The 12,126-nt window shown below is 44.3% G+C and overlaps 1 protein-coding gene across 2 annotated transcripts in view; it reads right to left on the bottom strand.

The window, feature by feature from the left end:
* Window positions 1–916: 916 nt before the first annotated feature.
* The window catches only part of LOC118215370 (myotubularin-related protein 13-like), a 92,084-nt gene continuing 80,874 nt past the window's right edge, over window positions 917–12,126 (bottom strand). Inside the window, exons 30-42 of one of the 2 annotated variants that reach the window (XM_035396079.1) lie at window positions 11,499–11,573; window positions 10,612–10,790; window positions 9,428–9,604; window positions 8,915–9,016; window positions 7,836–8,021; window positions 6,665–6,791; window positions 6,049–6,176; window positions 4,954–5,178; window positions 4,110–4,217; window positions 2,991–3,181; window positions 2,739–2,826; window positions 2,507–2,638; window positions 917–2,371 (exon numbers count right to left, since the gene is read on the bottom strand). In XM_035396079.1, the coding sequence (XP_035251970.1) occupies window positions 2,273–2,371; window positions 2,507–2,638; window positions 2,739–2,826; window positions 2,991–3,181; window positions 4,110–4,217; window positions 4,954–5,178; window positions 6,049–6,176; window positions 6,665–6,791; window positions 7,836–8,021; window positions 8,915–9,016; window positions 9,428–9,604; window positions 10,612–10,790; window positions 11,499–11,573 (1,817 nt within the window). In that variant the 3' untranslated portion in view covers window positions 917–2,272. The remainder of the gene's footprint in view (window positions 2,372–2,506; window positions 2,639–2,738; window positions 2,827–2,990; window positions 3,182–4,109; window positions 4,218–4,953; window positions 5,179–6,048; window positions 6,177–6,664; window positions 6,792–7,835; window positions 8,022–8,914; window positions 9,017–9,427; window positions 9,605–10,611; window positions 10,791–11,498; window positions 11,574–12,126) is intronic. The other variant, XM_035396080.1, reaches the window with a different exon arrangement.

Below are 12,126 nucleotides of genomic sequence, written 5' to 3'. Positions count from 1 at the left end.
CACAGACACCCGTCTACCCAAAGAACTTACAGCCTAGCCGGCCGGGGCTTCCCTTACTTTCTCCTCTGGGACTGGGCCAGTCGAAACCCACCCAGCCAGGACTGTGACTGCGGACCTGGGTCAGGCCAGTCACTAGAAGTGAGAAGGCTTGGTCCCTAGGCTCTGCCAAGACCTGGTCTGTGCCAGGAACAGGGGCAGCATGCACATGCCCCTGAGGTGGTCTCTTACCTGCCAGTGAGAAAACAGCCAGCCTGGCTAAAATAGCCAGGTGCAGGGGGGCAGGGGGCAGGTTGATCCCTGCCATGGCATCTCCTGAGCAGTAACCCTCTCAGTTACCCTCTGTGCTTTCTCCTTGACTGAAAAGAACAAAAAAAGAGGCAGACCAAAAGTTTGGTGCCCAACATGGGGCTGAATATGTCCAATTCCCAGCCTAATTTGAAACTGTCACAAAATATGTATTATTATTATTATTATTATTATTATTATTATTATTATTATTAATAATAATAAACCTTAAAAAAAATATATCAATCACCAGAGGAACAAACTGTAGACGTGTCAGACCTGAGGGTTTAATTTACAACTCCGGCTGCGAGAGAAAACGTCCACTGTGTTTGGACAGTATTATAGCAGTGCTAGGTGCATGTGAGCTTAAGATGTAAAATGGACACCCACTGACTTGCTAAGAGATGCGCAGAATTGTAAAGGACACCTAGCTTCTAGGTTATTGCAATAATAGTGGGCCAGTGATCTGGTGTCAGGGGGTCAAAAGCGTGAACTCGTGAAGAAACAAATTTTTTCATTCTAGTTACAAAATGGAGACTGGGAGATTACATTGGTTTTACTGGCTGGTAACTGTAAAGAGTGACTCAGGTTTGAGAGGTAGAAATGAGAAGACTGGGCAAAAACAGAAGAGGAATGGGGCAGAACAATTGTTTAATTAACATATCTCAAGATTTCCTCACCAGATTGGTGAACAGAACAGATATCCTTGAGTCATCACACGATACAATAGTAGACAAGGTCCACACCATTGACTTGACATAAGACAAACACTGTCTCATTTTGCACATTGTTTTGTTTTTCCCAACCAATGACACGGATTCTTCAATTTACAGGTAAATGTCATTTTATAGGCTGGAATAATCTTCAAGTACTCCATTTATTCCAGATTGATATTAGGTCCATTTTTATAAAAGTAACAAGTCTCTAATACAACTTTCAGATGGCAGTTTTTTTCTCCACCGCCTCTTCAAACCAGTGTCAACTTACAGCAGAGGAGCAATTTCTCAAAGAACGGGCCTTCAAATGCGTGAGTCTACTCCTCTTCATACTAAACATTAGAGCTCAGCCTCAGCACAAACAGAAATCACTGCGTCCATAATGTCAGGACATAAAATAAGAGAATAAAAATAGCAAAAAATGTACTTATGTTTAATTTTGTTTGATAAAAACAAGATGTTCAATACAAATGTATAAAAAAGTATAAAATGGCACAGAATGAGATATTTACATATGTAATCCAACAAATAGTTGACCATGCTTTGACAAATACAAGTTACATATTTAATATTACCTTAATTTACACAACAAGGACAAGACAAATGTTAACCACAAACCTTTCACAAATGCATGTTTAAATATAAAAGAAAAAAATTTGTTAGAGAGGTTCAAAATGTCAGGAAATATTCAGAGCTCTTGGAGTGCAATTTCTTTTTTATTTATGAAGGAAAACCGCTCAGGTCATATGTACATATTTATAAAGTAACAGCTTTTTGCCTGGCTGGTGTATTTAAGTTATATGGAATGCTTATTATAGGCTTAAGTGCAAATAAATTGCCTTGTTCCTTAGTGCATTTCTGACAAGCTTCAACAGTTTTTGGATGTTCACACTTCTGTAATTTATAAGCAGCAATGCATACTTAAATTGGTCTTTTCCTCAAACAATTAAATAGTCTATTTTTCTAACTTTACATTTAAATCCACAGTTTTAATGGCAAACGGTGTCACAAGAGTAAAATTTGATTTTAAAATGAGATAAACGAGTGTTGTGTCATTAGTGCAACCCTGCTGGGAGTTAAGCTCAAGTTCTCTGAGTGGGTACAGGCCCTGGAGTGGAAGCATGGGGGGGGGTGGGGATCTCCAGGGCATGGTGTGGAAGACCTGTCTGACACCATGCCATATCCGGTCTGGGGCTGGGGCGCGGTCGGGGTGCGGTCGAGGTGCGGATGGGGCACGGTCGGGGTGCGGTCAGGGTGTGGTCGGGGTGCGGTCACGCATCGGAGATGCAGCTCTGGATCTTGTCCATCCACTGCTGGGCGCTGGGAGCATCTGAAGCACAGAAGTTGTACACGCGTTTGGTCGTCTTGAGCTGTGGGAACAACGGAGAACCACAAAAACAGATCAGATGTCACTCAGTTTTCAACCAATCGACCTTAAGGAGTCCTGTGAATAAGCAGAGTGGATCAATGAATATGCATGTAGGCGATTAGAAGGGGATGCTCACATCGAAAAAGGCCTTCTCACTGATGTGTTTGGGTGCTCCTATTGTGGGGGCAGCAAGCAAGACAGACTCCACATCTGCCAAGTCAATGTGACCCCTGCAGTTGGTGTCTTCACCCGTATCATAATACCTCAGCTGGTCAGAAGAACAGGGAAACGGACCAATATAACAATATATCTGTGCTGTGCCTTTAAAAATTAAAATGTCAAGTCAAACAAAGGCAGGAAGTGCTTACCTGGTGTTTGGTGATGTCTAAAACAAACCATCGAGGCTTCCATGCTTTAAGCAATGCTCCCCGTTTGAACAGGACACCCTCATATGACCTGAAACAAAAGAAATACGAAAAACCCAGTAAATTCACGCTGCTGTGCGCCTGCCTGCTTGCAATGTGTTAGTCCTGTCTGAAAGTTGGTAGGATTAAGCCATGTGTTGCTGTCATGACCTGGGCATGATAGATCCCACTATGACCCGTGATCTGAGACGCTACCTGTTCTCCTCGTTCTTGGGGGTGAACTGGTTGTAGAGTGTGGCGGCTCTCCTGTTGACGCCGTTGGAGGCGGTGGGGCTGCTGTCCTCACCCAGGCCGCTGTCCGGCAGGTGCAGCATGGAGCGGCGCTGGTAGGCCTGCAGGCTGGAGGTGGGGATCAGGCCAGAGATGGACACGGACTGCTTACGAAGCTGGGGAACGGGAGAAAGCACAGAATTCAGGGGGCAAACAGCGGGAATGTAGCTGAGCCGCAAGAATCAGTAAGAACCCCATCCTTCTATACTCTGAGCACCAGGCCGAAGACTCAGGGATAGTCTACTTTTTTGGAGTTTTTATCATTTCAGTTTTAGTGGATGTTTTCAATTGGCCCAGACAATGTCTGTTTGCAATGAAGGACATTTTAGACATTTACAAAAGCACAAATTGCTTTGGAGTCACGTAAAATTGATTTTTTTTCCCTTTTGCTTTAAACCACAAACCCACAATTGCATTACATTACATTACAGGCATTTGGCAGACGCTCTCATACACAACGACTTACAGAACATTTTACACAGCATTTACATTGCATCCATTTATACAGCTGGACATATACTGAAGCAATGCAGGTTAAGTACCTAGCTCAAGGGTACAACAGCAGTGTCCTACCTGGGAATCAAACCTGTGACCTTTAGGTTACAACACCAGCCCCTTACCCATTATACTACACTGCAGCCTTCAATTGCTCCTGTGCCTACAATACTAATGCCAGCAGGTCATCAAAAACTGCAGTACACATGTACTGTAAAATATCTGCCATCGCACACAATAAATTGTCTGGGCCATTCAAAAAACATGAAATATAACATCAGAAAGTGAGCTATCCTAATAAGTAAAATATTTGAATCTACTGAACACCGCACCTGCTTTTAAATGTGATTTTTTAAAACAGTTTAGGCATTTAGCGAGCTCTGTTATCCAGAGTCACATGCATAGCCCACATACAGCTGGATATTTACTGCACTCAGGTGAAGTGCTGAGCTCAAAGGTCCAGTGGCAGTGACCCATGTAGGAACAGAACCAGCAGCGTCACAGCAACAAGCCCAGTTCCCTGGGCTGGTTCATGGAGCCCAGACTCACATTGCCCTCCTGCTTGAGATCCTCCTTGATGCTGACCTTCACCCTCTCTAGTGTGACCTGCCAGCGCTCAGGGCTCTGATTCAGCTCCCCTTCTAGCCGCTCCATTTCCTGAAACCAATCCACACATTATTAGGAGACATTTTGAGCACAACATCAACAGAACAGGAAGCCATTAATCATTCACAGCTCAGTGTTAGGCACTATGTCTATCTATGTATAATATATGGTTATGCTAGCCTTATATGTGGATAAGGAAAGTTTACCTAGGCAGAAGTTGGCACTTTCTTTAAGATTTCGTTTTCATCAATGTAACTTGCTATTCTGTACCCATGCCCTTGTTTTGATGGTCTTGCATGCACTACATGTATTGTGTTTTAAGCCCCTTTGTTTAAACATTATATTGTTTTAGTCCTTTTAAAAAAAAGACTCAGAGACTCTATGTAAGAACAAAAAAAACCCCACAAATGAGAGCTACTGTTTCATTATTACATTACATTAGACAAGAAGTTTTAGTCGCATGCTATTTTGAATAAACATTATTAGTCACAGAGCCATGAAACTTTGACAGTACACTACGTATGTATGCATGTACAAGGATAATGCAAGCTTTCTATTCATGTATCAAATGGAGATACAATGTTTTTTATGATGCAGGCAATACAACAAGTATCAAAAATAAATTAACAGATAGATCAATTAACAGGTAAATCACCCTGGTAGTTTCAACATAAATGTGTATATGCTGCATTGGGGGCAGACACAACTGTTGGACTGGAACAATGTAAAAATACTGAAAATGAACAGCATTTCCCAGCAACCACTGCATGCTCAGGAAGGCACTCACGGCCAGCAGCTTGGTGATGGCGTCGGGCTGGGCGCGGCCCACGCTGCTGTAGCAGGGCCACACAATCCTGCGCTTGCTGGCGGCGATGGTGTCCGACTCCTCGGTGCCCTCTGTCTTCCCTGCCACCATCCTCCAGTCGTAGGTCGGACCCGTGGACAAAGTCTCCCCAGTGAAGTAGTCCCACTTACACAGACTGGACACGCTGACACAAGGTTTCAGTACCGGCTGGCATAAAAACCAGAAGGAGAGAGCAGAGCAGTTCTCTGTTCAGCTTCACCATTAACCTCTTGTTGGTATTTGATAAAAAAATTAATTAAAAAAAAGCTTAAATCACATCCTTTCTAGATTGTTGCCTAGAAACCCTCACAGCATCTCTTGACTGCTGACAGAATGTGCTGGGCAATGGCGAAGCCACAGGGGTACAACCCAACCCCCGCAAAACACCCATCTACTCCAAACACTGAATCACCGGGCAAGCAGAGGCACTCAGACATGGCATGCATTTGTCCAGGCCTGCCTGTTGATTTATAATCTGAGAACATGGCCACTGCTGGCCAATTGGGAGAGAATTTCCTGTGAATTTCCAGTTCCTGTGGACAGAACCCCCAACAGCACCACATGTCATAGTTTCTCTTTGCCCATTTTGGGTTTTAAATTTTGCACCACATACAGTTAAATACAAAAGTAATGGGACAGTGACACAATTTTTGTTGTTTTGCCTCTGTACTCCAGCTAATTCTATTTGAAATAAAGCAATGAATATGACGTTATGGAGCAGACTGTCATCTTTAATTTGAGGATATTTACATCCATACTGGGTGATCCGTGAAGGAATTACAGTCCTTTCATACACAGAAAATTAGAAAATTACACAGAGCTAGAAACTGCTAAGGCTTATTTTAAAACAATAGAATTGGGCAATTTATCATGCTTGGCTTGCCAGCTTTGCCAGAATGGCTGACATGTCAGAGACAAGACCTTGGACAGCTTCTGAGAACATGCGGTGGCTGAATCAGCCATTGTGCTCCTCTATCTCACAGCACACAGTGTAAGGCAGACTGTGCTGCAAGCGACGGCAGACTGACTGGCCCATACCTCAGACTCAGAAGGACTGTACAGGTAGTTATAAAAGAGGGGGCTTCTCCGGTGCAGTCTGATAATATACTCCCAGATGCAGATCCCTTTCTTGGCCTGTTTGTCTAACTTGTCATCAAACAATGTCCCTTTGAAAAGAAAACACAAAAAGAGCTATCAGGAAACATGCTAACCGGAAACAAACCTCAGGTAAAGAGCTGAGCCTTAAATCACCTCTTTTTCCAGGTGAATAGTAATTCCTACCAGAAAACCAATGAATTTTCTTCTTTTAACCATTTAAAGATAGAATGAATTGCTCAGGTGTTTTCCTTCAAGTTATCAGAGTTTACCTGGTATATCGCATTGGAACTTGTAATAAAAACGCAGGTGGTAAAATTCAGTAAGAACTTTCAACGGAAGGCCATGGAAAGCGATTGGTTGGCCATACAAAAGCATACACCTACATCAGTAGCCCAACCACATACACACCCTGGATTTTACTGCACAGAACCCCCTTAGGTACTTTATATAATGTGCAGAAAAGGAAAATAAATTTAACAGATAAGTCTATCAACAGTGCATCATTAATGCAATGGGCAGTGTTTAAATTCTGTAGTTGACAGGACTCAGGACTGACCGTGTTCAAGCCGCTCGTAGTCCGAGTCCAGGAGGAAGTTCTTGAAGCGGTTTGAAACGTAGTGGTAGGCCAAGAACTTCAGGTAATGCTGGTTGAACTCAAACTCCATGGGATACTGATTGTGTATCTTAAATGAAAGGGTCAGAGATCGCATTTCAAAGGGACATTCGGGTTCCCGTATATGCACATGAACGTGTTATGATTTAGGGGCCCAGGCCAATGAGCAATGCTTTGTGAAGCACAACTTAGAATGCCCTGTGATGTCATTATTCTCAAAACAAAACATCAGAACTGCAGGGAACACTGTTTCCAGTCATGCAGCGGCCAAGGAGAACATTTTTCTCATTTCACATTCAGGCCACCTGGACATGCTAGGGAAAAAACAACAGCTGTTTATGGGATGAGTTGCTTCTTTTTTTGGATCTTGAACAACCCCCCTATTATTTCAGTCCCATTATTTATCATGCTTAAAGAGCATGACCGTGTCGGGTCATCCTGGCACTTGCCTTGATTGGTTTCAAAAGACAAATGCAGAAACTATGCGTTGATGTGAGTGTATGCAATAAACCCAGGAGACATGGAAAACACAGTGTTCTCTATAACACTGCATTTTGGAGAGTCCCTGAGCCCTCTTCTGCTTCCTTTGAAATAAGAAGAAACATTCGAATCTCTGCAGTTTTCTGGTGTTTATATAGCTCAACACGCTATGGAATGGGAGTGAGAGGAAAACAAGAATGGGGAACTGTGCTGCAGGTGAAACTTAATTCAACATCTGGATAACTGCAAATTAAATGGGGAAAAAACCCCCAAGGAAAAAAGCTAAATTACGTGCTGGACCTAGGGATTCTGCAGAACAGAAAAGAACAAAGTACTGACAATGACAGCTGCAACCCCCTTTTTTTTCCCGCTCCACTAATTCTAAGAGTTTCCCTCGACTTGCTCCACGCTGGAAGAATGTGATGACTTCATGGGGGAAACAGGACCGGAACTGAGTGGGGTCATGATGGGGTGTGATTTTGGCGGGGTGGGGGCGCAAGGAACAGAGTGAACTGAGTGGGGTGACGATGAGGTGTAAGGGTCAGAGAGCAGTGATGATAGGGTGTGGCTTAGACAGGGAGGGGCTAAGAGGAGCAGTGGGGTTCATAATGAAGTGGAGTGAGCTCCAGCCTGCCTGGTGCACGCAGTCCAGGAACTGCAGGAAGATGGGCGTGAAGCCGCTGCCCTGGCTGCTGGGCGTCAGGGCGCTGCGCTGGCTGAACTTGTGGCCGAAGGACAGCCACTCCTTCTCCAGCAGCACCTGGAAGCCCTCCAGGGTCCTGTAGAAGGGGTCGCTCAGCAGCTGCACCAGAGACACCACCTGGGGGAGGACCAGAGAAACACGGCGCAGGCACAGTCAGCGCACCTCTGGGCTCTCACAAGGGGGCCGAGGATCGCGGTGTCAGGCTGGAGCCACAGCCTGCTGCTGCAGCGCATTTACGCTCATTCTGACAGCAGGAAGCACAAGCGACTGCGGCAGCTCCTATTCGGTTCTACGGTGGGACCAGCAGAGGGCCCCAACGCCCCCTTCTTTTCCCGCTTCAGAGAGGAGGGACACCCCGCCATCTTTTCCCTCACATTATTTCTGTGGACAGTGTGAGGAGTTTGGCTGCAGATTTCCTGTAGCCAATCAGACAGTCCCTGAAGTATGAAGCATAGTTGGGAAGAACAGAACAGATGGCACACCTCATCCCTGGGGTGCGTCTGTTCACTTTAACCTGACGGGCCATGTTCGTCTGTGCACATTAAAGAGCGTGCTGAACAGTACACAACTGCACAAGCCCTGTGTCTATCGGGCCTGGGAGCCAAGGCCACTGTGCTCACTTGCTGCCACTGTGCATAATTCATTAATCATGCAAACTGCAGCAGCATGTCAGCAAGGTTCTGCCTCATAATTGGACGGCAGTAGTTTATTATGACAGATTGAAAAGAAAAATAATCGTAAAATAAACAAATAGAAGTGAAACTAGTAAATGTGAAACAACCATCACCATAAAAGTTAACAGTAAAATGTAATCTTATATTATGCAAAGGTCTACAATATACATACCTACATTATACTGAACAGAGCCGAATGATTAAAGTTTTTATAGTGTGCCGAACAATGGCCAACAAAACTAGCATTAACTTTGCATCATTATTTAACATTACCATATTCATATTTCATGTTTTTTTTATGTCACAATGCACAGGTGATCTGATTGGCTGATGTACCTGGGGAGTGACGTCCCAGCCGTCCTCCAGGCTGAGGAGCACAGAGGATCCACTGTCTAGCAGCTCCACCAGTAGCAGAGCCAGTTGCAGGATCTTGTGAAGCTGTTCAGGTTACAGACACAAACAGTACACAACTCAGTCTACTGACAACAAAATGACCTACATTATTGGTCCTGTAATTTCAAATATTTTAGGTCTGCTGCAAATGGACTAAGTTCACTGCTATTTGAGGCCCTTAAGTGCCTTGCCAGGACATAACCATAATATATTATACCATTACTGCTAAAGTGGGGGAAACGGGAAACTTGACCCCTTTCCCATCTGTGAGCCTTGTTTCTCTTGGGAAAATGTTTTTGAAAATTTTTAAGAATCTCACAAGAGGGCAAAAGACATCAGGGAAAGCCAGGGAACTGCGAGTGGGTGTCAGGTTGCTGTTAACAGCCAATGGGAGCTTCAAGGAGTAGGGGGGTGGGACAAAAGGTAGGAATGAGGTTTAAAGGGTTCACAACTCACCTGTAGGATCCACTCGGACTCCTCCAGGGCCTTGAGGAAGGTGTCCTCGGTGTCCTGTGGACTGGAGCTCGGCACACACGCCCGCAACAGCTTCTTGAATGCGCTCTTTACCTGCCGTGTGTCGGCAAAGTCTACTGGCACCAGCTCACAGTTCAGAGCTGCGTCCAGTTTGAAGCCCTTCCACAAGGACAGAGAGGTATGACTGTCACACAGAGAGCACGTGAACAGGACAACAGATACGTCATGTTGCAATTAAACAGGTGAAGACTTTTGTCCTGCAAAATGGCGTCTTGGACTGATCTCCGTGTTGTGCAACAGATCAAACACTCCCATCCCACCAAAGGACAAGTAGGTATCATGGGTTATCTGGGTTGTCCAAAACCACACAAGGAGTGAAGACTAGAGATGAAGAACAGCCCATTAAACGTGATTCAGCTCTTCGCTACAAAGGACTTTAAGAAGCAAAGAAATGGGCCATACAAACCCATTACATTATGACCTGGTACCAGTCAAATCAGCTTTACAGTCAATTAATCACTCTTTTCACAGTTCTGACTTTGTAAGTGAATTACAAAGCTATTTATTTCATTTCAAGTAACTAAATTTCTTAGTTCTTAGCAGCACTGAAAAATCAAATGAATACAAATACATATCTTTGAGAATACAGACATGCCAGTGAAATACCACAGTACTCTCAGATTTATCTCATCAATGATTAAGAAAAGCAATTTCACACAGAACTACATATTGTGCCATTCTATTTATTGATTTTTCTTTTTTTTTTTTACAAATTCATGGATTCGGCCAATTTACTGACAACTGACAATATTTATATTGAAGCAGCTTTTTTCTTCAATGATAGCATAAAAATGACTGAGATCACGAAATAGCAGTGTTTTGGAATTTTCTTTTTTGGTCACAAGTGGTTATACATCAGTTCCATGGCCCAGAGCCAGCCGGAGAGATCACTGTCCAAGTGCTTCAGACTGAAACAACCCTTATTCGATTACCAAGTATAGTGTCATCCACACAAGTTAACTATTATCTTATATTTTAACCACACTGGTTATTTTCAATGATCCACACTGTGTCAAATAAGTGCCAGCTGGGTGTGAGGGAAACCACATCTGCTAATAGATTGAGCGTGATGGAACTCGGAGCGCAAACGTAGGCTGCCCGCTTACCCTGAGGTGGGATTTCTCCCCGAATATGTAGAAGGCGGCCTGCTGTTTCTGCAGCTGGGCCTGCAGGCTCTCGCTGCCTGCAGGGGGCGCCAGGTCCTTCCCAGCCATCCGAGCGCCGACCTCCGCAGCCGTGGGATGGTGACTGAAACGACTGCTGGAGCGCAAGCTTGCCCACACACCTGAGGGACAGAAAGGGGAGATGGTCGCAGAGCAACTAAACTAGACTTGTGCACAAGGGACAAAAAGGAGGTCACTCGTTAGCTTTATCCAACTGACCAATTACACTGAGGCACAACCAAACCACAACAAAGAGAAATGCACAGAAAGCTGACCCAATACCCTACTGCCCAACTACCACACACAAAGACAGTGCCACACAGGGACACTCCAATTAATAGTACAGTACAGTTCAGTGCTTTAAAAATGACAACACAGAGAACTTTCAGAAGAGGACCCGTGAACATAATGAAGCTAACTAACAGAACAATATTCATGTAAACGATTACAAGCCATAGCTATTCTGTAAAACTTACTGACTCACTGACTCAGAAGTACTCTGAGTTACTGATTCACTGCTGGGATGCTGTGCACTGACACATCACATACCACATTGACTGAAACATGCCTTATCTCTATGACAGAACAACAACTCCACTGATCTATAGTGCTAGAGTAAACCACTGAGAAACACTATGACACATGGGCACAGCCACTGGAAAAGTACTATATAGTTGGAGAGTTGTGCATATTGCAATGCCCAATTTAGAATCTACAAAGCCTGTGCCTTTGGGAGCAAGAATGGAAATTAGTGGATGACTGGTTGTAGAAAGGGTTCAGAAAAATGAGAGAGGAAAATATTAAAAACAGTGGAAAAAATATAACTATACCTTGACTGTTGACTCTCCCCTTAGCAGTGGGTTTTTGGTTTGAGTGAGTGAATAGTTTATCCCTGTACTCAAGCACTGGTAGATTAGGGGTGTGGGGAGGGGAGTGGGATCAAAGGCACAGAAAGATCAAATCAGACAGAAGACAAAAAACAAACGCTGCACTTTCACTGACTCTGGGATGGACTGGCATACATTAGGTTGCCATATGATCACATGACATGAGCCCGTTATTTTGAAATGCCTGGTTACTCACAGTCACAGGGTGAGAAAGAGTTGACAGAGTTGCATGCAAATGATGATTCGTAAGGAATGGGTATATTACAACAGGAAAGGAATAATATGAATCCTAATGGGCTTCAAAGTGGCTCAATAGCTGAAAAACACTCAATCCTAGGCTCTCAGTTGGTGCGTTGAGCCAAAGTGCTGGTTCCACAGTCTGGGACTGCCTGACTGTGCTAGTACCATCAGTGGACAGAGGTCCCGTGGAAGGAGCTTAATTGGCCATAGCATCGCCCAGGGGAAGCAGGGTCAACAGTTTAGCCCCTGCCTCACTCACAATAATGACTCCTCTGGTTGATCAGGCACCTGGAGTCTGCCTGTTCTTCAGCACACGGCTGCAGAGCACAGC

The sequence above is a fragment of the Anguilla anguilla genome, chromosome 16, assembly GCF_013347855.1.
Source record: "Anguilla anguilla isolate fAngAng1 chromosome 16, fAngAng1.pri, whole genome shotgun sequence".
Lineage (NCBI taxonomy): Eukaryota > Metazoa > Chordata > Actinopteri > Anguilliformes > Anguillidae > Anguilla > Anguilla anguilla.
This window is presented reverse-complemented; position numbering and strand designations above follow the sequence as displayed.